The 26,248-nt window shown below is 48.5% G+C and overlaps 1 protein-coding gene and 1 pseudogene across 1 annotated transcript in view; both read right to left on the bottom strand.

Annotated features, from left to right (window-relative positions):
- The window catches only part of LOC133059221 (basic proline-rich protein-like), a 2,945-nt pseudogene extending 2,710 nt beyond the window's left edge, over positions 1-235 (bottom strand).
- Positions 1-26,248, bottom strand: part of MYLK4 (myosin light chain kinase family member 4) — a 67,647-nt gene that overhangs the window by 14,109 nt on the left and 27,290 nt on the right. The window contains exons 4-8 of the mRNA XM_061146307.1: positions 18,297-18,315; positions 6,127-6,232; positions 2,157-2,250; positions 1,971-2,080; positions 719-860 (exon numbers count right to left, since the gene is read on the bottom strand). Of these exons, the coding sequence (XP_061002290.1) occupies positions 719-860; positions 1,971-2,080; positions 2,157-2,250; positions 6,127-6,232; positions 18,297-18,315 (471 nt within the window). The remainder of the gene's footprint in view (positions 1-718; positions 861-1,970; positions 2,081-2,156; positions 2,251-6,126; positions 6,233-18,296; positions 18,316-26,248) is intronic.

Below are 26,248 nucleotides of genomic sequence, written 5' to 3'. Positions count from 1 at the left end.
GATGGTGGTGATGATGGTGGTGGTGGTGATGGTGATGGTGGTGATGGTGATGGTGATGGTGATGATGGTGGTGGTGGTGATGGTGATGGTGATGGTGGTGATGGTGATGGTGATGGTGATGATGTGGTGGTGGTGATGGTGGTGGTGATGGTGGTGGTGATGGTGATGGTGATGGTGGTGATGGTGATGGTGGTGATGGTGGTGATGGTGATGGTGGTGATGGTGGTGGTGGTGGTGGTGATAGTGATGATGGTCGTGGTGGTGATGGTGATGGTGGTGATGGTGATGGTGGTATTGGTGGTGGTGGTGGTGGTGGTGATGGTGATGGTGATGATGGTGGTGATGGTGGTGATGATGGTGGTGGTGATGGTGATGGTAATGGTGATGGTGATGGTGGTGATCGTGGTGGTGCTGGTGGTGATGGGGGTGATGGAGATGGGGTGATGGTGATGGTGGTGATGGTGGAAACCAGCTCCCTGTGAGTTCCTTTAACATAAGCAGCTTAGAGTAAGACTCTGGGCAGCAGTCCCTGAGGTCGGAGACAAGCAGGTCTTGGTTGAGAACAGGGAGATGAAGCTAAGAGTTCAGAGTTCTCAAATTCCTGAATACATACCCAGTGACAGGCTCTGTCTCCCAAGCCAGCATCCAGTACTCACCAGGGCCCACGGACCCACCTGGGGGAAAGGCTCGCGTTCGCGTGAGGAAGAGCGCACCCTACCTTCAGGTCCAAGTGCAGGATGTACATCTGGTGCATGTGTCTTATCCCCTCGCATATCTGCCTGATGAACAGGATGGTGTCGAACTCCGTCAGGCTGCAGTTGTCGTCGATGATGCGGTCGAAGAGCTCGCCTCCGTCCACGCTGCGGGGGAGGGGGCGAGTCCCCAGTCAGCGCCCTCGACAGGCACCTGCTCTTTGCGTCTGAGCGCTGCTGGCCTGCCCATGGGACGCGTCTGCAGCTGCGTCTCTCTGCCTTCTCGGTGAGACGCCTCTGACGGTGATGGCCGTCGCTGGAGCCACCACCACTTGCTCAAATGGAAAGTCTCAAAGCCCCTCCCTTGCAGGGGCTGCGGCTCTGGGGTGGGTCTGTCCATCTCTAAGGGTGGGTCTGCCCACCTCTGCCATCTCCTAAGGAGCATGGAGGCCCAAGAGGACGCTAGGAAGGCAGGGATGGAGGGAATTCCAAACTCCTCGGGAAGGTTAGGCTGATTTCAGCAATAAAGTGCTTATGTGGAGCTCATGCTGGATGTTTTAATATCCGAAATTCCTATCACACAATGACAAGCAAAACCCAAAATGGGGGCTGGGGGTGGGGAGGTGAAATGAGTCACAAGCACAGATTCAGCGTTGGTAGAATGACTTACTTTCTAACTAAGCACTCAATTTTTTATAAAGGTGATTTTATTTTATTTTTTATAATTTTTTGAAAGTTTTTGTTTTTTTTTTAATATGGACTATTTTTAATGTCTTTAATAAATTTGTTACAACACTGCTTCTGTTTTATGTTTATGTTTAGCTGCCAGGCCAGGGATCGAACCCAGAGCCCTTTCGTGGTGAGGGGACGTCTTAACCACTGGGCCACGAGGGCAGGCCCTAGAAAGGTGATGTTAAACAGAAGCCTCTTAGCTCTACTTGTAAGAGTCTGACACGAGTTTTGTTTTCGCCATCAGGTCAAAAGTAGGACACAGTTCAAGGCTCACTCCTCCAGGTGTCCAGAGCAAGAGTTAAGCTGGGGCCTCGATAGTTCAGCTCATGTTTGAAGCTAAATCTGTGTGGTCATCCTGCTGCTTAGCAACAGAATCTCACGTGGAGACCCTTTCCTGAGTAATTTCCATCCCTTGGCAGATGCAATTCTGACACATGCGAGTCAGAATCCCGGGGTCCAGCGGGGTCCAGCAGATGGAGGCAGGACAGGGCGGCGTGCTGAGGGCCCGGATGTGCGTGTAGGATGGGGAGGGGGTGGGGGACGTACTACTCCATGACCAGGACGATGTCATTCTTAGACTCGAAGGCGTCGTAGAGCTGGATGAGGTTCACGTGGTCCAGCTGGTTCATGACGCTGATCTCGTTCCTCACGTCGTCCTAGCAGAGGGAGGGCTGGTTTAGCGCTGGGGGGGCGGGGGGCGGCAGCCCACGGCGTCCACCGCGCGGCCCTTACCTTGTCCTTCACGCCCCTGGTCTTGATTATCTTGGCCGCCAGCTTCAGGCCCGTGGCCTTCTCCTCACACTTGTGAACTTGGCCAAAGCGCCCGCTGCGGGAGAAGAAGACGTGGCCCGGGTGAGGCTCTGTCCCCACCTGGTGGAAGCTGAGGCTTTCCAGCACCCCTCTCTCTGACTTGAGTGAGCAAGCCTGACGTGCCCCTACTATTGCCAAATCTCCTAGAACAGGTCAAGTTCTGATATGAGCCACTGGCCTCAGGGTCACCTGGGGGTGATGTCCTGGCCCTACTGAAGCAGGAAGGCTGGGGAAGGCCCCAGAAGCTGCACTTTCACAACATCCCTTGGGTGGTTCTCATGTACCCTAAACTTTGAGGGCTTCTATCGTACAGAAAATAGAGTCTTTCTGAATGCGTGTGAATATAACAAGCTAGGTTCTGTAAGCATAAGAATGATACAGGCTGTTGGTCGGGCAAGTGAGATTATTTTTGGAAACTGCATATAAATAAATAAGAAGTAATCACAAAATTGCATATAGACATATTTAATCAAAGCAGACACTACACACTTTAGCTTGGATATCAATTTAAATGCACTTCGTAAGGCAGCTTCTTACAAACGTCACCACCTCCCCAAATACACACTCATGAGCAGTCTTCCCATTTGACTTGCTTGCTGTGATTCCTAACTCAGTGTAATGGCTGGGGAGCTGGGGAAGGTCACCCCAGCCCACCCCACTCAGCCACACTCCCTGCACAGAAGCAGATGCGTCCTGGGGTGGGGGTGAGGGGTGACATTACCGAAAGCGCCACCAAGCGTGATCTCAATCCCACCCACTGTTCCAGACTTTCCTGGAGCCCATGAACACAGCCCCAGGCGTTTCAGATGTGGCTGCTCATTAAGAAAGGGCTTTTCCCCTTAATTAGCAGTGGCCCCCGGATCGGCCTGGCCCAGCCGTGGTGCCACGTCACTGCTCAGCTTCAGCGCCTCCTTCCGCCCCTCTGGCAGGCTTTACCCTGCAAGGCCTGGGGTGGGAGGTGGCCTCACAGGGTCCCTGCTGGCCCGCCAGGCTGATAACCTCATGCTAGGAATAATTGACCATGGTGAGCAGCAACTCTAATCACCCCACAGACCACAGGTGGGGAGAGCACCCCGGGAAAATGGAGGGGCCTGCCGCGGTGTGCGAGGCCCTGGGGTCCCGGCCCCGGGCTGTGGCTCCGCCGACAATGCAGGACAAGAGGCTGCATCGTGACTCACCCCTGACCGAGAGGAGGTCCCCGCTGATGAGGCCAGCACGCCCAGCTAACCGCCCCTCTAATTCCTCACTGAGCCCGGGACGGGGCAATGGGTGGCTGGAAGGGTGGCCCAAAAGGGCAGGAAGGAGACTCTGAGAGTCACCAAGAGACCTCGACCAGAAACACACACAAACCCTGGGGCTGCTCCAAAGCCGCTTCTGCAAATAACTTTTCTCCTTTAGAGAGACGGGGGCTGGCTTGCCACCCCCGTCCCTCGAGACCCTGATAAGCTAATGCTTGCTGTGAAATTAGGGAGCCTTAGGCACGGCCACCTGCTCTGAAGCCCCGTCCCCCTCACCATCCTCACAGGCCGGGGGACCTCTCTGCCAGCCAAGAAGGAGAAAGTTCGGGTGGATCCCGTGACAGACGGCAAAGGAGCCGTGGGATGGGAACAGCCAGGAGGGGCTTTGCAGAGTCAGCCGCACCCCTGACCACAGGCAGAAACACGCGCGCTAAGAGCCACACGTGCTTTCCCCATGTTGTAAGTAAATTTCTATGTGTTGAATACATGTACAGTTTTCCTGCTTTCCGCCTTACTCTACATAGATTGCTGGTGGGAGTCAACTTAATACTGGAAGTCACAAGACCTCACGGGGGGTCGTGGCCGAGGTAGGAGAGGAAGGACCCTCCTTCCTATAGACTCGCCTCCTTCTTCAGGGAGGGAGTATGTGTGGATGTCCTACCAGCACGCCCTTCAGGGAGGCACATCACCAACTGTGATGAATGATGGTATCAGTGCAAATGGAAAACCAATGATGATAAAAAAAATATATTTAATATGTGCCATGAGATAAACAGCCTTCACGCATTTCTACATTTTGCTCCTCAGCGTTCAAGCTTCTAAACCTCCTGGAGACTCACACCTCTTTCCTCTCACTCCAGACAGGATGACACGGAGAGTGAAGCAGATGAAACGCGGAGGGTAGTCACCTCATCAACCTTTCTGGCATCAGCGACAATTTTCAGAAATGGTTAAAATCACTTAAAATAGCTGTATATGATGTTTCTGGTTCTCTGGTTGAGACTGACAAACATCTACAGAATCTTTAAGATCCATCTCTGTTTGTAGCAGCACTATTCACAATAGCCAAGGCGTGGAAGCCTCCTGAGTGTCTACCAATAGATGGGGGATGAGGAATGTGTGGTATGTATATTCAGTTCAGTTCAGTCACTCAGTCGTGTCCGACTCTTTCCATCCTCATGGACTGCAGCACACCAGGCCTCCCTGTCCATCACCAACTCCCGGAGCTTGCTCAAACTCATGTCCATCAAGTTGGTGATGCCATCCATCTGCCATGAAGTGTTGGCTTAAAGCTCAACATTCAGAAAACCAAGATCATGGCATCCACTTCTTGGAAGGAAAGTTATGACCAAACTAGACAGCATATTAAAAAGCAGAGACATTACTTTGTCAACAAAGGTCCAACTAGTCAAGGCTATGGTTTTTCCAGTAGTCATGTATGGATGTCGAGTTGGACTGTAAAGAAAGCTGAGCACCAAACAATTGATGCTTTTGAACTGTGGTGTTGGAGAAGACTCTTGAGAGTCGCTTGGACTGCAAGGAGATCCAACCAGTCCATCCTAAAGGAGATAAGTCCTGGGAGTTCATTGGTAGGACTGATGTTGAAGCTGAAACTCCAATATTTTGGCCACCTGATGCAAAGAGCTGACTCATTTGAAATGACCCTGATGTTGGGTAAGATTGAGGGCAGGAGGAGAAGGCGACGACAGAGGATGAGATGGCTGGATGGCATCACCGACTTGATGGACATGAGTTTGAGTGAAGTCCGGGAGTTGGTGATGGACAGGGAGGCCTGGCGTGCTGCAGTTCATGGTGTTGCAAAGAGTCGGACATGACTGAGCAACTGAGCTGAACTGAACTGAACTATTGGGACCGGATGCCATGATCTTTGTTTTCTGAATGTTGAGCTTTAAGCCAATTTTTTCACTCTCCTCTTTCACTTTCATCAAGAGGCTCTTTAGTTCTTCTTCACTTTCTGCCATAAGGGTGGTGTCATCTGCATATCTGAGGTTATTGATATTTCTCTCAGCAGTCTTGATTGCAGCTTATATATATTACTCAGTCATAAAAAGAAGGAAATAATGCCATTTGCAGCAACATGGATAGACCTAGATTATCATGCTAAGTGAACTAAGTCAGACAGAGAAATCAAACAGCATATGATATCACTTATATATGAGGTCTAAAAATGAGATACAAATTAACTTATTTACAAAACAGAAACAGACTCACACACCTAGAAAAGAAACTTACAGTTACCAAAGGGGAAGTGTGGATGGTGTGGTTCTAAATTAGGAGTTCGGGATTAACCTATAAACATCACTATATATAAAATAGATAACCAACAAGGGCCTATTGTATAGCACACGGAACTCTACTCTATATTCTATAATAACCTGCAATGGAGAAGAATCTGAAAAAGCATAGATATATATAGATGTAATTGAACCACTTTTCTGTACACCCAAAACTAACACAATATTATAAATTAACTATACTTCAATATAAATTTAAAAATATGAAAACTCAGTACAAAAACCAAAAAAAAGTAAAATTAAAAAGATAAAACACATAAGAATTTTAAAAAAGACCTGTGTCTTTGAAAGCAGTCTTTCTTCCTTGTCAAGAGAGTGCTGAAGAGGCGCGTCACTCACCCTCCTAAGATCTCGGTCCTGCTCACAGTGTAGAAGCTGTTGACCGCGGCCTGCCTGGCCGTCACGATGCGGTGGTCGAAGGGCGCGGGCGGTGCCGGGGCATCGGCTGGGAGGCGAGAGGAGAAGGCTGGTGAGAAGTAGCCCATGTGCCAACGTGCTCGTTTAGAAGCAAAACACAAGCGGCCCCCTGGATTTCTAAAGACCCGGGGAACATAGATCTTCACTTCATATTGTGATTTGTGGATCATGAAGGTGACACCTGACACTTTTGAGAAAGGTTGTCAGGACCTTGGTCCCCACCTTCTTCGGGACAGCGTTCAGAAACAACGAAACAATCACAGATCTCCATATAATGCTCAAACAGGTAATGCTTCTGAGTCTGAGTCATTTACACTCAAATCCCTGACACTGTTTGACCCATTTTTTTTAAAAAAGCACAATTGATAAAGTCCACAATTTTAATTAGAAAAAAAATTGAAAAATTTCTTCCGTCATTGAAAGGTTTGATATTACTAAACGTGACTTTCCAAAATATTTTAGCCTTTATTTAAGACACATTTAAAGCTTAAAGGGGCTTTCCTGGTGTCTCAGTTGGTAAAGAGTCCACCTACAATGCAGGAGACCTGGGTTCGATCCCTGGGTTTGGAAGATCCCCTGGAGAAGGGAAAGGCTACCCACTCCAGTATTCTTGCCTGGAGAATCCCATGGACAGAGGAGCCTGGTGGGCCACAGTCCACGGGGTCGCAAGAGTCAGACACGACTGAGCAACTAAGCACAAAGCTTAAAGATGGATTTTTCCCCGGCTAGAAACAGAACACCCAGTAACGCTGGCTCAGAGTATGTTCTCCAGCTCGCAAATTTCTCCCACTTTCACGTTCCAGCCTAAGTGTTTAACCTCCAGTCCACAGCCAGTCTGTTCTAAAACACACTGTTGTTTAGTCGCTAAGTCATGTCCAACTCTTTGTGACCCCATGGGTTGTAGACTGCCAGGCCCCTCTGTCCGTAGGATTTCCCAGGCAAGAATACTGGAGTGAGTTGCTATTTCCCCCAGGATCTTCCCCCAGGTTGGATCTTCCCGACCCAGGGATCAAACTTGTGTCTCCTGCATCGGCTAGAAGGTTCTTTACCACTGCGCCAGCTTGGAGGGCCCTAAAATACATAGCTACTCACTAATATTCTTCCAGCATACTTTTTCACTTTTCCAGAGTTACTATAAAACTTTTCTTGCCATGAACCTATTCATTTCTCCATTTATTCATTATTTAATCACCTACCGAATGCAGCTTCTTACATGTGTCCAGAGGGTACAGAGGGAAGTGAGCCGATGATATTTTTGCTTTTAGAAATTCACATTTATTCAAAATGTGATCCTTAAACACTTGTGCTAGGCACTCTGTCAAGAGTTCATATTTTTTAAGGTTCAGATAATGATATTAATCTCTGGGCACCTGATCTGACAAGGATATTCTCCTCTCACACCACAAATATGCTGAAAAATGAAGAAGCTGGGACAGACTCCTCATGGTGGCACTTGTCTCTTCACTGCCCCCCAAAACAGTGATGGAGTTACAAACGCAAATGGTATCGTTATGTTGTAAGGCCTCCTGCAGGACATTAGTCTAAGTGACATTTAGTCAGAAATGCTTGCTGGAAAAGGTTAAGATGCTTTAAAGGGCTGGAACCAAAGCCGTTTCCTACCCAGGGGGGTCTCCAGAGCTTGCTGCCTGGGGGCCTCTGCTCCAGAGGGCTCGAGGGCTCTGCCTTGCAGGGAGTCCCCGGCGCGGCTGGCTTGCGGTGTGCTCTGCGTGTCCCCAGCTCCTTTACCCGCTGCATCTATCTTGCTCTTCTTGTTCTCCTCCTGGACCAAGCTCTCCTCGCCGCCTCTCCTCTTCCCGCCTCCCGAGGCCTCTGTTGGATCAGCTTTCTGCAAGACGGGTCTTGTCGCTGCCTTTCCCACGGCTCGTGACGGGGGCGCGGCTTTTACGGAGCTGACACGCCTGGAAAATAGAATCCAGCCACAGCTCTCAACGTTCCCAAGAGAAAACTCTCAGATGGTCACATTTCTGAGCAGGAAAGCTTCCTCGCGACGATGCTTCGCTGATGGGACGTAAGCTTCGAGACAGGGAGCTGGCGATGTCAGAGTTTGGGGTGAGATGGAGATGGGCGCACCCCATCGTCCCAAGCAGCTGGAGATAGCCCACATCCTAGAGACGCTCCCTAATGACCTCACGGCGACCCCGTTAGTCCACTGACCCTTTTCAACAGCAGTCATTTTATGACTCCCTAACTAATTTGATCTTCATTTTTCACTTTCTTCCTTAAAGAAGAGGGAAACCACTGCATTAAAGCACAATAAAAAAAGAAAAGCAATGGTCTCTGAATAGGACCAGCAGTGAGAGGAGCCTCTACTGGTGAAAGAATTGAACTAATGTCCACTTTCCGACACCTCCAGACTCTACTAAACCCATCTCTTCAGTGATGGACTTCCTTCGTAAACATTAGCGTTTACATTTAACTCTTGAAAAATTAGACTTCTTAATAAATAGCTTCCAAAATACATTATTCAAAAAGGAAATAAGAATTATATCGGCAATCCCTAAAAAACACCACAGAATGCTTAGATCTGGGCGCTCTTTGTTTCAAGTAGATTCTTGGTTCATCACAACATAGATTCATTCATTTTAATTGGCTGTGTAATTGCCTGAATTTCTATGTGAAACTTCGCAGATGAGGAAGAAGCATTAAATAACCTACTTCGCACTCAGTCCTCACAATACTTGTGAGGCAGCCAATGTACAATTTGATCAATCTGATCAATGCTCAGTTAGGAAGGATGTGCTCTATGTTGCTAAAAATAAGAAGCTTTTACTTGATGTTTAGAAAATACAAAATGTGATTGCCAGTAATCACCGTATCTGTCTATCAGTTGGTAGGAGACATAGAAAGTGATAAATTGCCTGAAAATGTCACAGCAAGAAGAAAAAATAATGGCAAGAAAAATCCACGCCACTGGGGAAGCGGCTTCTAAACTGTCATTTTGAAGAGTCCCTTCAGTTATCCTTCAGTATAGCCTTAAATTACAAAGGCACCTAGATCTACAGAAAACGGCGGTTGCGGATGCAAATGCTGTAAACCCTACCTTTTGTGGAGTTGACCACCATTTGTTCTATCAACACACTGCTCTTTATTTGAACTCCTGTCCAGCCCTGTTCTATGTGGAATCTCGCATCCTCCATCTTCTTTAGATCCTCCATCACCAGGCTCTCCCTTAGAGCGAAGCCCCTTTTCCTCCCCTTCGAACGCCAGACTTTCACTTTTATCTGCAGAGCCTCGCTCAGCCCCATAGCTGCGAGCTTCCTGTCGGCTCAGGCTCCCTGGGCATGAAGTGCCTCTTCCGTCCTCACTCTCTCTCGGCTCTGTGGAATTTCTGAGGGCAGAATCTCCCGGTTCATCATGGGGTCTTTCTGTCTGAAATGCGGCGGAACTTCTCTGAGCTAGAGACGCAGGGGTCTTCTTGGCCTGCTTCTCGTCGAGCTTGTTAAACGTTTCTTCCTCAGAGGAGGGCAGGTTCTTCTGGGAAGATCTCTCTAAAAGCCACCATAGGACACAAAATATTTTAATGAAGGTCGCACATGACCGGTGTCATTCTGGCCTCACAGAATGGCACCTTTATTCAGGCTTCTCTTTATCGGCAGATACGATCTTTGGAAAGCAAAGTAGGAGAGCACGTGGTCAATGGACTGGGGGCTGGGTCCCCAGAGATTCTCTGGTCGGCAGCTAGGAGGACCCAATCAGATAAAGGTATTCAAGCAGCATTTGACCCAACACAGGGCTTCACGAAAGTGTAACTTCCTCTGGATGAGAACAACAACGACAGGACTTGTGTAACAGAGCTCTCTTCATTCATCAATGTCTGATCTTAATGAAGGATTACCTGCGGGGGCCACTGTCCTTTCGTCGGTGGCAGGCGCTGAGTCCTTCAGGCCAGGGAGTGACCACACTTGCTCCTTAGCCTGTGGGGACACGATGGAGTAATCAGCAATGTGAATGGCACATCAGAGCAGGCTCTGTGGACCACAGGACTCCTGATGCTTGGGGCTGGAGAATTTTTTATTATGGGGAATGTCTCTAGAATTACAGGATGTTTGGCAGCATCCCTGGCATCTGCCCACCAGATGTCCACAGTACCCCCAGGTGAAATATCCAAAATCAATGCCTCCAGAAATTGCTAAATGTCTCTGGTAGACAAATTCACCCCAGATTGAGAACCACTACATTACACAATTCAAGCACAGACAAAAATACCAAAAATAAATACAAATTTAGAGGGCAGAACAGTCCGAATTGATGAAGCCCTGTAGCAACTAGAGTATTTGAAAGTGAATGAACTCTTTTAAAAGAAGTTTTATAAAACTCTGACATTGTTTGTAGAAGAAGGCTCATCTTCTTGGATAGATTAAAGGATACTGACAATGTGTATGTTATCCTTGATCTTTGTTTATTCTGTCTTGATATTGTTCATGTATAAATCAAATAAAAATCAGAGGCTATATGTGAATGGGTTTTGCAAATCAGAAAGTGGAAGACTACAGTAAGCTTTCATAAAAGAGGCTTCTACATCACTTAAAACAGATGGCCCCTTTCTAAGGAGATGAGCATTCTTCTCCCAGTCCTTTCTCTGAATTAGTTTACAAACCCTCTTTAAATACCACATGAAAGGTAAACATTAGCCCAATCCACCCAAATTATCACAAGTTCTGAAGTTATGCATTATAAATTAATGAAATTCTATGGATGTTCAAAGAATCAGTCTTTTTTTCCTTCACTTTGGAAAGAGCAAACTTTGCCTGTGGGTGATTCGCAGGCATGAAACGCTATGCAAGTGCAGGTCATGATATCAAGACAAACTATAAGTGTGCTTTTAAACAACCCAAGAGGCAGTCCAACAGGTTCAGAGCATTTTCATTTTTCAGATAAAGACCTTCAAACACAGAGGCATGTTTAGTAAATCTGCGGAAAGCCAAAATTAGAGATTAGAGCCTGGTAGTCTGGAATTTTCTCTTTTTTAGTGAAAGCCAGGACCATGTCCCTCAGCTTCCCCTTAGGCACAAGCACAGCGGTCAGCACATCCCCCACCCCAAACAGCGCGCAACACTTTCTCCATGTTTTCATCAACAGCTTCCCGCTAGACTGTAGGGCCCACGTGGGCAAAAAGACAGATTCATCTTTGAACCCCTGGCATTTACTCAGGGGTATAATGTTGGTGGAGGTGATGATGGTGATGGTGGTGATGATAATGCTGTGGCCGCTAAAGATGATGGTGGTGATGGTGATGGTGGTGGTGATGGTGGTGATGATGGTGGTGATGGTGATGATGGTGGTGGTGATGGTGGAGATGGTGATGATGGTGGTGGTGATGGTGGAGATGGTGATGATGGTGGTGGTGGTGATGGTGGAGATGGTGATGATGATGGTGGTGGTGATGGTGGTGATGATGGTGGTGATGGTGGTGATGGTGGTGGTGGTGGTGATGGTGGTGGTGATGGTGGTGGTGATGGTGGTGGTGATGGTGATGATGGTGGTGATGGTGGTGATGATGGTGATGGTGGTGGTGATGGTGGTGATGATGGTGGTGGTGATGGTGGTGGTGGTGATGGTGGAGATGGTGATGATGGTGGTGGTGGTGATGGTGGTGATGATGGTGGTGATGATGGTGGTGGTGGTGGTGGTGGTGATGGTGGTGGTGATGGTGGTGATGGTGGTGATGATGGTGATGGTGGTGATGGTGATGATGGTGGTGGTGATGGTGGTGGTGGTGGTGATGGTGGTGGTGATGGTGGTGATGGTGGTGATGATGGTGGTGATGATGGTGGTGATGATGGTGGTGCTGGTGATGATGGTGATGGTGGTGATGATGGTGGTGATGATGGTGATGATGGTGGTGATGGTGGTGGTGATGGTGATGATGGTGATGATGGTGGTAATGATGGTGATGATGGTGATGATGGTGGTGGTGATGGTGATGGTGATGATGGTGGTGATGATGGTGGTGATGGTGGTGATGATGGTGGTGATGGTGATGGTGGTGGTGATGGTGGTGGTGGTGGTGATGGTGGCGGTGATGATGGTGGTGATGGTGGTAATGATGGTGATGATGGTGATGATGGTGGTGGTGATGGTGATGGTGATGATGGTGGTGATGATGGTGGTGATGGTGGTGATGATGGTGGTGATGGTGATGGTGGTGGTGATGGTGGTGGTGGTGGTGATGGTGGCGGTGATGATGGTGGTGATGGTGGTGATGGTGATGGTGGTGGTGATGGTGGTGGTGGTGGTGATGATGGTGGTGATGGTGATGGTGGTGATGGTGGAAATGGTGATGATGGTGGTGGTGATGATGGTGGTGATGGTGGTGATGATGGTGATGGTGACGGTGGTGATGGTGGAAATGGTGATGATGGTGGTGGTGATGGTGATGATGGTGGTGATGGTAGTGATGATGGTGATGGTGGAGATGGTGATGATGGTGGTGGTGGTGATGGTGGTGGTGATGATGGTGGTGATGGTGGTGATGGTGGTGATGGTGATGGTGGTGATGATGGTGGTGGTGGTGGTGATGGTGGAGATGGTGATGATGGTGATGGTGGTGATGATGGTGGTGATGGTGGTGGTGATGGTGGTGATGGTGATGGTGATGGTGGTGGTGATGGTGGTGATGATGATGGTGGTTATGGTGGTGATGGTGGTGATGATGGTGGTGATGGTGATGATGGTGGTGATGGTGGAGATGGTGATGATGGTGGTGGTGGTGATGGTGGTGGTGATGATGATGGTGGTGATGGTGGTGATAATGGTGATGGTGGTGATAGTGGTGATGATGGTGATGATGGTGGTGGTGGTGATGGTGGTGATGATGGTGGTGGTGATGGTGATGATGGTGGTGGTGATGGTGATGATGATGGTGGTGATGGTGATGATGGTGGTGATGGTGGTGATGGTGATGGTGGTGATGGTGGTGGTGGTCATGGTGGTGGTGGTGATGATGGTGGTGATGGTGGTGATGATGGTGGTGACTAGTATATACTAATACTGATTACATGCCAGGCATGTTTCTAAGCCCATCACATCATTAATTTCTGGTTCCTCATAGCAACACTTTGAGATACTACTAACTCCATTTTATAATACAGTAGGATAATTTCACAGGGTTATGTCATTCCAAAATGGCATAAACAGGACTTTAAGTCATAACTACAGCTGTACTGTCACTCTGAAAAAAGAAGTAGATTATAGGCAAGGTATATCATTGATATTGATGGAATATCTACCATACAGCCAGCACCACAAGATGACAGGTTACAAGAAAACGCCATCAAATAGAAACAAGTAAAGAAATAAATATTCATTGGTCAGAAGATCAGAATTAACAGGGAAGGAGAGAAAGAGAATTTCATTCAGGTTTTGAAAATGAGTCAGATAAGGTAGTTTAACAAATTGAGATATTTGATAGCTTTGTCTTTCACCGCCTCTCTTTTGCAGTGAAAACCCCTGGTAGGCAGGTGGTGTTCTTCTGGATTTATACTGGATGGCATGAATGTGATGGTAAAAGCACTGGTGAACTTAGGAAAGAACACTGGTGTGTGTCAGTGGATTTCACTCTATCAAAATATGCAAACTGGATAATGTGGCATGCTGGCCCAGGTGCTGCCTCCAGGGCCATCTCCATGTCGGTGGTGGGTGCCCACAGGACGCGCTACGTGCTAGGTCTGATTTGACCAACAGGAGAACTACTGATCCTGAGGAAGGTCAGAGTCCAGTTTCCCAGTGAGGCTCTGTTCTTGTCCCTTCTGTTGTGAACCAGTCTCGCTCTCTCCTTGAACAATGTAAGAAGGGCTTCCCTCGTGGCCACAGGCTGTCTCCCTGTGTCACACTGACATCTAGAGGAGCCTGGACCCGACGAGCTCCAAACACGCGGCAGCTGCAGCTCTCCTCTCTGTTTGAACAGAAACTTCAGGGTGAAGCTTTGACTCCATGCACCGTCCTCGCCCAGGCACAGACCTTTCCCCGCACTCCGCTCCGCAGCACCGCACGGCGGGTCTGCTGAGCCCACGCGCAAGAAGGAAGACGTGATTACCAGACTCTGATGGCAGGGCAGGAACGGCCCGTCAGGCTGCACCACTGAAATCGGGCTCCCTGGGCGCCGCTGACAGTCTGCATCCCTGAGCTGATGTTACGGGATCGCCGAAGCTCTGTGTGGGGGGATTATAGCCGCCTCAGAAAGCTGTTTTCTTAACATCTCAATGGGACACAACCAAACTAACTGCCTATACGCTAAGCTGAGGGTATATTACTGTTATTGAGGTGCCAAAGTGAACACTCTGGGTAACTTTAGCCTAATGCCTTAGAAGTACAAAAACAAAATTATAAAAGCTGTAATGTTACATTGTTAAACTTCGGTTAGGCTCCTCACAGGGGAGAGAGAAAAACAGAGCCTAAAAGAAGACAAAGGAAAGAATTTTCAGAAGAAATATTAAAGCTGTGTCTCCCCGCCTGCTCCTGGAAGATGACTTAGAGATCATTTGTAAGGGAAATCTGGCTCTCTTCACCTTCGGCGCACATGCAAACTCCTTGGGCCTTAGGGAGAAAACTTCCTACAGTCCCTGGTAGATACGACCCGCTGAGCGATGTGCCGGGCCTGGCAGGACAGGACGGGACCGAACCTGGGAGGGAAGTGCCGACCTGGACCTCAGAGCTAGTGGGCAGACACACCCTGGGCTGCAGAAAACGTCAGGGGCAATCAGACGGCCACACGAGAAGACGACCCTGCCAGGAAGACCAACGCCTCTTGGTGAGTCCACCAAGGAAAGAAGACTGCTCCCAGGTGTGTGTCAGGAGAGAGGCCAGAATCAACGGTGTTGGCTCAGGAAAGCCTAATGGGAGCCTCTGTCCAGGGCAGAGACCTGGGTGATTTTACTCTCATTTGACTACAAGATGAATCGGCAGTTTTGTAAAAAGGCACACTGCCCGGCTCACTGCTCCCCCAGCAAAAGGTGCGTGGGACCAGCCCCGCTCAGATGCACTCCCCGACCACTCCTCGCGGACTAAGACTTGACTTACATTACACACTTTCAAGCTTGGTTTGGGCTTCCCAGGTGGTTCAAGTGGTAAAGAGCCCACCTGCCAACGCAGGAGCAGCAGGAGATTCGGGTTCTATTTCTGGATTGGAAAGATCCCCGGGAGAAGGAAATGCCATCCCACTCCAGGGTTCTTACCTGGGAAATCCCATGAGCCTGGTGGGCTACAGTCCATGGGGTCTCAAAGAGTTGGACACGACTGGAACCAACTGGGCATGCACGCAAGTTTTCTCATCCCCCAAACCCCTGCTATAACTGAGTGACCAAGTGGGTCCTGAATGGGGGTGTGAAGACCCAGGGTTTTGGGAGAGGCTGACCCTTGGTCTGCCCTTCCTCCTTGGGGGCCAGGTTGTGGACCAGAGACACAGACTGTCGAAAATACAGACTCTCTTTCACTCTCCTCTCCAGCATGCCATTGTTGATTTAAAAGAACAGGTTAGAACTAATTGGGAGCAAATTAAGACCCGTCTCCTAAAGATCTGGGCTGGCTGAGTGGTAAAGAATCCTCTTGCAATATAGATGTGGGTTCAATCCCTCCCTGGTCCGGAAGATCCCCTGGAGAGGAAATGGCAACCCACTCCAGCATTCTTGCCTGGAGAGTCCCATGCACAGAGAAGCGTGGTGGGCTACAGTCTATGGGGTCACCAAGAGCCAGACAGGACTGAGCAACTAAACATCAACCACCTAAGATCCAGGCACACGGGGCATGTGGATCATACAGACTTCACTTTCCCTCTTACTGCCGATGGACACGCTCCCCTCAGACATCTTAAAGAGGTTCATATTTTCTTATTTCCTTCCCTCCACCACCTCTCCTGCCTTTCCCAAACAGAAAACGCTGGGCCCTCCGCCCCTAACTGCTGCCCTTCCCCAGGAGCCACCAACGAGGCTCTGCCTGGCCGCCCTCCTGCCACCCTCCCCCTTCTCACCTGCCCGGATCCTCCTTTGCTCTGACCTGGTTCTCCTTGACCACCCGGCCAGGGGTCTGAAAACCATCAGTGCCTGGGTCCCCCCCAGAGCGCCTCATAAAATTACAGGAGTGGGCTGGAGACTGACATTTTGACCCCCACCCGCATCCCATGGACTGTAAGAGCAGCCAGGTTTGGGAGCCGGGGCTCTGCCAGCTCCGGCCCCATCCTTCTGGCTTTTAGAGGCTTTTTGGTTCCTCACCACCCAGGCGGCCCCACCACAGCGTGAACGAGAGTGACACTGGAGAGGCCGCACTCCTCAGCCCTGCTGCCTCCCTCCCTCCATCAAGGGTCTTCGATCCTCCCCAGGATGGATTATCTAGCAAACCGCTGCCTCCGCCTCACCGGCCACCAGGGACACACAAGGAAATGAGTCCAGGGGTGCTTGCCCAGCAGACCGCAGACCCCTCTCCAAGATGATCTTGCAGGGGATCTGGAGAGGGGGGAGCCAAGGAAAAGCCCACATTCCCACCCACACCCCTGGTTCTCCCCTGATATCTTTGCCTTGCTTCCTGGTCAAAATGAGGCCATCGCAAGGGATTGGATTCCTCCACCCAAATGCGGGTGAGCAGAGGAGGGGAGACTGGCTGCCGTGGGGAGACACCGCCTCCCAGAGCGCGGAGTTATTTGTACACTTCACACAACAGTGAATCTGAAACCCCCGGATGGCAGCTGCCTCTGTCTGCTTAGGGGTCTGTCCCAGAACAGCATCTGCACTTTAGACTGGGCGGCAAGGTTGCTGAGCAATGGCACTGGGGTGTGTGTGTGTGTGCGCGCGTGCGCGTGTGTGTTAATAACCAATTTCAAACTCAGGTACAAATGGGATTCGAGCTCCTTGATGTGCATTTGATTAAAATGAGTCTTACTTAGTATAACTCCTCTCTTATACAACACAAGACCCGACCTTGGAATGTTTTCACATGAAGTTTACAGCGTTTTTTCACCACCTAATAAAACCCTTTGATTTCTCCCCGCCGCAGACAGTTTTATAAGGATTCATTTCACGTGGTGTTCTCTGTATGCGCTTTAATTTTTATTTTACGTTCGCTTTTATCGCTCCATCTCCTGTATCCTGCTCCGAGAAAGCAGCGGGCGGTCCAGCCCAGCCCCCTGGGAAGCTGGCCCACGGGGGTGGGTGGTTCTCTGGGGAACCCAGCACTCCCCAGGCGAGGGTCTGTGTGGCCCCTTGGTTTAAGGGAAGTTCAGAGATCCGAATTTAGAGCAAAATACTGAACCTGCCAGGGTTTGCCTTTCCACAGCTTCCCCAGGGCAGCAAGTTTTGCAAGCATGTTACAAAGCAAAGTGGCTTTAAAAGGCATCTCTGAGAAGTCTCTGAACATGGAATGTGATGCGAACGTTGTAGATATAAACTCGTCTGTGATGACTCTGCCCAAAAGTTTAGGTGGCTGGTCCCTTCTACTCAGACAGGTCTGTGTCCAGCTCCCCCTGAGACCTTGTCAGAAATGCAACGTATTGAGTGCAACTTGCCTTCCGTGCTTCAGAGACTTAATGAGCACTTGCGATGATGGGGAGATGAGGTTAGAGGCGGGTGCTGGCACTCACATTTTACTTCATGAGGATCATGAAACCTCATTTTCCAGGAGGCGAGAGCAAGCCGCGGCGACTTCCTCTGAAACGTCTGATTAGCTTTCTTTGTGCATCACCAAGCTCGACACTAGAGCAGGTGCTCAGTCAGCGCCTTTGCTTCAGACTCTGAAGTCCTTCCCTGCATCTGTCCTGGGACCAAAGAGCCGGCCTATACACCGCGTGCATGCTCTAACGCCCCTGCAGCTCTCAGAGTCTGCGAGGCCACCGACTTGGGACTGAAGCCTGGCGGAGTTAAACGCACTCTCCGAATCTTTGTCTGCTGGCAAGAAACCGCTTCTGGGGGGTCTTCCCAGGCACCTTCGCCCTTGGAATCCCTCTTCTGCTGTGATGAGGATTTAGTAACCAGATGCCCCTGTGGAGGTGTCTTGAGGGCAGATCACAGAAATGTGTGTGCTTGCTTGTTTGTACGTGACTTTGTATCCGTTTCTCAGCTGGTGAGGGAGCTGCTTCATTTCTCAGCTGGTTAGGGAGCTGCTTCGCTTCGCAGAGCTGACTTCTCCCCTCTGCCTCGGGTCCTGTCCGCATGGAGGAGGGCAATCCCTCAGGACCTTTATCAGGAGACTCGCATCTCCCCTCCGTCTCAGGGGAATGGAGTGTGCGGGAGGTCTCCTCCCTAGCATTGCTCAGGGGCAGTGGCTCGGGGACTGGCCCCTGAGATGCACGCTTCAGCTCCTTCGTAAATGCCTGGTCTCAGGCAGCCCTGGCATTGAGCCCGTCGTCCTTGCTTCAACGGGAGAGAACAGACTTTGGACACCGTGGGGGGAGGAGAGGCCAGGACGAACAGAGAGAGCAGCGTGGAGACATAGACGCACCACGTGTAAGAGGGAGAGCCCGTGGGAATTCGCTGTGTGACTCAGGCAGCTCAGAATCGGTGCTCGTGACAGCCCAGAGGGGTGGGGCGGGTGGGAGGCGGGAGGGAGGTTCAAGGGGAAGGGGACGCAGGTATGCCCATGGCGGATTCACACTGATGAATGGCAGAAACCAGCACAATATCCTCCAGCACAATTTTCCTCCAATTAAAATTAAATTTATTTTTTTAAAAAGAAAGCGCTATCCACTGATTCCAATAAGAAACAACAATCTCTTGTTCACGGAAAGAGCTCTTCGTCCATGAACAAAACTAATACATGTGGAAAGGTAGCGTTTTTCATTACGGAAAAAAATGCTTTTTATTTTCCACGATGACTGAAGACAGAACAAGGAGAAACCCACAAAAATCACCTTAGATGAAATATCACAGGTTTAAATTAGACGTTTTAAAGAAATTAAGACAATGAAAGTAGTTTGCCTCCCAATCCGGTGGGTTGGATACATCACTGTTTGGTATTCCCAGTCACACAATTCACAGTAAAGGAACACAGTGTTTTAAACGTTCAAAATAAAACAAAGGAATAGAAAACTTACTAAATCATAAAATTATTTAGAATTTGAAGAGACCTTGAAGAGCACATAGGCCGAGTCAGCTCAGCTAGAGAGAAGAAAAACGAGTCTCCCAGCTCCACCCAACTGTAGGAGATTTTAATATTGCATGCTAGGTCACTTCAGTCGTGTCTGACTCTCTGTGACCCCGTGGACCGTCGCCCACCAGCCTCCCCTGTAATGGGATTCTCTAGAAAAGAATACTGGAGTGAGTTCTCATGGCCTCCTCCAGGGGATCTTTCCTACACAGGGATCGAACCCATGTCTCTTACATCTCCAACTCCTGCGTTGGCAGGAGGGCTCTTTACCAAAGAGCACCAAATTAGCTGAAGCATGTCCGCTAAAAGGGATGGTTCTTGTGAGTACTGGTGACTTTCCCCACAACGCCGTCCTCCCTAAAGTGCCAACGGACTCATGCTTGACAGACTCAGTTCTCCTTTCCTCTCACTAAACACCCAGCCACCGCAGTACCTTTTCCAAATGTACACACAGCTCTCCTTGTCCCATGTGTTACTACACAGCAGTTTTCCAGACACTTGGAAGAGGCACCTGTGGAATTGTTTTATGTTATGAACCGGTATAAACATAAGCATTAATCTATGTTTTGGTATCGGGTCGCCAGAGAAGGACACAGGCCAAGTAAACTTTAAAGGGACTACTTTTGTTTGGAGGGAACACTTCTCAAATAAGGCCCAATAGTGGGGATTAAGGAGACTATTAGTGCCTGCAGTTGTATCCAAATAGAGTAGATTTGGGCTGGACAGGGTCTGGAAACGAGGAGGGGCTGGCCTACTTTCCTTGGCTTGTGGGGGACCCACCTGGAATTCTCCGTGGGTTTCCACAGGAAGCAAAACCAGCACACAGTTGCTCATCCGTCTTCCTGGAGACGGTTGGCCAGACTAGCCCCGGAAGAGCAGGAAATAAATCAGTGCCCACGAGGAGGCGACAGCTGGCCCCAGCCCCCTCAGCACTGCACCATCCTGGCTGCAAACTGCAGCTGTGGGTATTCCAGGCCCAGAACTGAAGTCTGTTTTCAGTTAGCAACCTCGTATAAACCTCGTCTGCGTTCACTCCACGCCACTGCAGCCCCCTCATCCAGTTTAATGAACTCTTTCTTCTCTGTGAACCTGACTCACACACAAAGATAACTGCGCTAGGTGAAAAGTCATGAGCAAAATGTTCACATAAAACCGGCAACTCATCCTCTGTTCACTGAGACGCACGGAGCGCTGGAGGCTCACACGCCAGGCTACTTCATCCAGCTCCAGAAAATACACCTAAACTGTGAAATGAGAAACTGCTAAAAGGAAAAAAAAATAGAAGTAACTTTTTCCAACTCTTCTGGTCATGTCTCATTATTTTCATGTATTAAAATTTAGGCAAAAGTCTAAATATACTTGAATTTCACATTTAATGAGATCAGTTCAATTTGGCGTTTAACAATCACTGTAAAAGTTTTCATTTTGATTTAATTCAGTTATAAGCAATATATTTTTCAGACTGACCTCATTATTGCTGGAGTACATTTACACAAATACATAGCTTACTGTAGCTACATCGGTCACATCTGAGCCTGGACATTTCTTCACCTGCTAGTACTTTGCTGTTGTTCATTTTCTATTCACTCCCACAAAATTACTCATACTGGCACCAATTTCTCCTATTTAACAGAGAAGTAGTGTTATTTGAAAATAAATAAGTTCAGTTTCTAGGTAAATGTTATAAAAAATATTAAGTACTTTTTATGAATGCTACTCTCAGCACCTCAAATTTTTTTCTCTACTAACAGTTATGACAATTAATGTCAAAGTCAAATGTGGGGCTTTTATTTTAATTTTAAAGAAAATTAACCAGATGAGGTTTCCAACTCCTATGAAAATCCATATTCTATAATGTGGGGACTCCAGCTGCAGAAAAATCCTCAACTCAAAAATTCTAAAATCTAGGGATTTTTTTCAAGTGATTAAATAACTAAGACTAATTTATTTTATAACATGAATATAAATATATTTAATCAAACAGCATACTATTTATATGCATTTCATAATCATCCATATTTTTATTAAACCTTGCTTCCATCAATACTGATTTAACCAAATTCATGTCTGAAAGTGTACATAACCTTTTCCCCCAGGTAATCTAATATCATTATCAAAATTTAAAGAATAGGAATTTTGATAGAATTAGTCTCATCTTTACATCTAAATATATTGTCTCTAAACAATGCTTTATTTTAAAAATTCATAATGCTAAATAAGTTTCCTTACTAAATTAAAGTACTAGCCAAAGAACACCAGCTCTGAAACTGAAGCTGGGAAAGCTGACTGAATCTATAAACGTACTTACTTAGAAATAACAAAAATGTGTGCTTGTGAGTCACGTTCTCTGATGAAAATTGTTTTTTTAAATTTGCCTTTAAGCATTATATTTTGTTAGCTTCTCTTCAAGTCGTTTATCAAATCATTTTTTCAGAGGATACCAAAGAGTTGATCTTAAAGTTTAACTTCACAGATCTGCCATACAATGCAACCTTTGTTGTCATGAATTTCGGCCGTGGAAAAAGAAAAAAGTCACTTCTCCCGTTTCCATTCTCCCAACTAACAAACAGAAGGAATTGTCCCCTCTCAGATTGGCTATGACCTGGGCCATCGGTCTCATTAGCCCGAGCTAGCGCAGGAGTTAATTAGCTGCTAATAGACTCAAGGATTCTGCCAGCACTGGAGTTCTCACAAGGCTGTGTTTTGTTTATATCCAGGACTATATGTTCCTTCCACTTAATCTTTTGGCATCTTACTTTGTACTCCAACTCAAATTAAAAGCTCTGGCCTCCTCCCTCCATGGCTGCCTCGGTGCAGAAGTCTTTATTAAGACCGGGTTTGTCTTCTGGCTAGGACACCTCGGTAATTTTCCTACAGAGCTCACATCCTTGAAAACGCTATCTGGTTTCTTTCTAAATGAGCACCTCTGATAGGGCACTCGTAAAAATATCTAACGGTTCAGCCTCCCTTCATCAGCCACATTCCTATCAGATTGCAGACAATCCCATCCTCGCAGACGATGCTGTGCCTTCATCTTAGACCTCATCCCAGGAGTGGTCCTCAAAGTCCACACATGATCAGGAGCTGATGGCTGTTTGGCACATCTTCCTGCCTTGGCCATCATCACACCGCTCCCAGCTTCTCCTCCACCATGTGGTTGACATCTGTGAGCACCGAGCCCCAGTTTTTTTCTCCTTGGAGGACTCACGGACACTTTCAACTAAACTCTACACAAATGATCTCAGAATTCTGTGTTTAATCCCATGATTCCGTTGATTACTAGATCTTACCATTTGGTCATGCTATAAGGATTTCAAACTGTACAAATCTAAAATAAAACCCACCATCTTACACTTGCGTTGGCTTGCCTTCAGGGGTTCCAATCTCTGTCCACAGTGCTCTGTCTTACTTGTAGATCTGCCAGGGAGGCACGGTGTCCGGCCCAAAGCAAGCCAGGGCCAGGCCTGACCTCACACTAGAGTCTCCGTCCTCCCACTGGGCACTGTCCTCAGAGGAGGCTCGCCCACCTCAGACCCAAGGCCGTGGCAAGCTCCACAGTTCAGATGTGTGACCGGCACCAACAAGTGAGCAGAGAAAAGCAAACAGCAATCCAGAGAAACACCGCTGTGGATTCCAGCTGGGAAGACAAACCCTGCAGGCTCTGCTGCTGGCTAATAGGCCCCGATGCTGGACTTGGGCCCCAGGAGGCAGCGGCAGTCTCCAGGGAGGAATCCAAGGGGTTTAAGGCCTAGACTCGACTCTCACACACAACCAAACTTGGAGGGACCAGCAAAGCCTGGCCCTCCTCCTAATCTGAGGCCTCCTTGGGTTGTGGGGTGCCCTGGTGTAGGAGGCCCCCCCAAGAACTCAGGGTGCCCAGAGGCTGAGCATCACCTCTGAGGACCGTGCAGAGCCGGGAGCAGCATCATGCGATGGTGAGATGAGCCAAAGGAGCCTAGCGCCTGGGCACAGACGCTTCTTTTCAGGAGAATTCTAACAGGGAGAACTTCCCAGGGTAAAGCTCTGCTGTCTCAGGAAGGACAGAGACAAGGCCACCTCACACCTCCCGCTTCTCCCCACGCCTGCCGGTCACAGGCCCCCGCCACCAGCCCCTGGGCTGCTAAGACCCGGGATACCTCGGAAAGGAGGCGCAGATGCTTCCAACCGGAGGTCATGAGAACAGGTGCAAGGTTGAAACGCACCCTACAGGACAGCACCCCATGACCCCAGCTGCAGAATAGTCACCTGGAGAGCCTCTGAAACACCCCATCCCTGGCGCCCCATCCCAGGCCAAATGAGGACCTCATTTCAACCTTTTCTAAAGCCTTAGCTTTGTCAGGTTTAGCAAATAAAAACACAGAACACCCAGTTAAATTTAAATTCAGATGAAAGACAAGTAATTTTTTAATATAAGTGTGTCCCTTACAAAAAAAAAAAAAATCATTCGTTATCTGAAATTCCACTTTAAGTGGTGCCCTGTCTATTTTCTTGGGCAACTCATGTTAGTAATGCACAGTCAAGGGTGGGAACAGTTGTCCTGGGGTTAGCTCGTCAAGATCCTAGCCCCCTAATTTGCAAACTTTCTTAAGTGGAGAGTTCTGTCACAGCCAAGACTCCTCTGCGAGGTTTGTGAACTAGCATTTAATTCACCAAACTTCTATAGCATGTGCTTAAGACAGCCAGGGTCAAGAGCAGAGAAACCAGCAAGATGGGGTCACTGTCGTCCAAGGACTAGCCGTCCAGAGGCGGAATAGAATAATAAATTATTTCTTATAATTTCTTATAATTCTTTAAAATATTTACCCAAATAGTAATTGATCATGTTGACATGTCTGTTTATCAGAGAAGTCCATTGGAGTAAGACTTACAGAAATCAAACCTTGTTTTGAAAGCTTTTGGATGTGACATCAAATCTTCATTTTTAAAAATTAACCACTTTTATGTACTGGCTTAAAGCTTCCCTCATCTGCAGGTTTTCTGGTCTGAAAGCCTCTTCCCGAGATTTGAAGCCGCCTCTCTCACGCAGGCTGCTCTTGGCTGTGGAGCTGGGCTTCCCCAGAAGATTGGAAGCACCTTTCAGTGTCTTTAAAGCTGGAGCTTAGAATATTGCACAGGGTGAGCTGAAGGGCAAGGTCACAGCACAGCCTGTTTTACTTAGGGTCCCTCACAGATGCTCAAACACGTGGTTACTAACAGTGTCCCAGGTACTCAAATCTGCTAGCCGTCCATTTTCCGGATCGGGGTGGTGAGTTAATTCTCATAATAATATCTCTCGCCCTAACTAGTCTGGAGGTGTGTTTTCTCGAGTGGCAGGGCTGGTCTGCACACGGCAGCGCACACGAGTCCGGGGTGGGAACAGCCGTAGCAGGGAGCACGCTGAGGACCACGGCTCCGGGCTCTGTTCTGAGGACGGTTCTCTAGCCAGTCAGAGCGTCACCCGCTCTGCTGCAAGCCAGTTCACAAGCCTCTGCATTTCCCACAAGATACGGCAAGGAATTTAGTTGCGGAAATTAATCTAAGTCATGGCACTCTCACGACAGCCAGTTTAATGACCCAAGAGAAGAAAGAATGAGTTTAGCACAACATTTCCTTGATGAATGCAACTTACAAATTTGTGGAGGTATTTTCTAGCAGTCCTTGTCTTCACCCTCAGATGGTCCATATTCTAAATATCCTCAAGTCCCCAGTTACTTCCAAACTTTCTCATGAAATTCTCTTACCTCTGGCTCAGTAAAGATGGAATGAAATGAGGGTGAGACTTTTTATTTTCGAACTGTGCTTGAGTATGACACAGGGGGAAACCTTCTGGCTACCCTTCACGAGCTTCTGCGCGGGTGTCAGCCCAGGGCTCACGAACACCCTTTCACAGGGTACTATCATCTGAGAAGCTGTAAAGTGCTAAGATGCTTTGGAAGGGCATCTCATACGTAACATTATCCACTAATTAAAAACTATTTTTAAGTAATGCTAACGTTGGGTATCTTTGGTTTAAAAGAAATAAGGCAACATTTCGGCTCTGTAATTTTTAAGTAGGCTCTGGGGAGTCATTCTGAAGAGCGACCTAAGAGTGACTGATGATTGTTTCTCCTCAGAAACAAAAGTTCTTTCCTCCAGTCATGGAGGAAAGAAGGAAGGTGCTTCTGTAAAGATGTAAATAATCAGTCAAAGGTATACATCTTGCAAGTAAGTGTATAACATGTCAGAGGTGGCAGGTGAGGTGGGTTTTTCTCCTCTTTTGTTTTAAAGCAGAAAAGAATATGCTGTGAACGCGTCTATTTGAGGAAACCTTCACGGCGTTCCCACTAACAGTCACGAAACCTGAAACCCGCGGGCGCTGACTCTGCTGTCCCTGGAACAACAGCTTCATCATGCCCCGGGGCTCGCGCTCAGCAGGGGCCACCTGAGCCGGGTGGGGGTGGGATGACCTCTGGGGAGCCACGCCATCAAACTCAGCTGGCCGCCTTTGTCCATCAGTGGCGTCCACCTGCTGTGTCCATGAGCCCCTGTGCTCTCGGCCACTCAGCTCGCAGAGAGCAAGTTCCAGAAGACAGACCGGTTGTGGGTGGGCTCATGTTTGTGCAAGTAGCCTGGGGAGGGCCACCCAGACCTGTATCTACTTCAGGCCGCCTGAAGTCCAGCAGGGAGCCACCGGTCACTCAGAGACCTTCTCCGGTGACATAGAACTTCCCGTGACCTCTGACTTGAGCTACGCAGAGCAACGAGAAGACCCAGGGCATTCCTCCGTCTACAGCATTCATGCCTGGAGACGCTGGTTTTAACCATCACGAGCGTCATCAGCAGAGGTTTCTCACCTTATCTAAGCAGAGTTAACCAGCCCTAGTCTCGAAAGCTTGTGGGGGCACTAGGTGGTACCTGCCAAGGTTCGGGAGGCCCCAGGGCTGTGCCCGTCTTCACAGAGCTGGTCTTTACCATCAGGGTCTACGGAGAAAGGGCC

This window comes from Dama dama, chromosome 7 (assembly GCF_033118175.1).
Source record: "Dama dama isolate Ldn47 chromosome 7, ASM3311817v1, whole genome shotgun sequence".
Classification (NCBI taxonomy): domain Eukaryota; kingdom Metazoa; phylum Chordata; class Mammalia; order Artiodactyla; family Cervidae; genus Dama; species Dama dama.
This window is presented reverse-complemented; position numbering and strand designations above follow the sequence as displayed.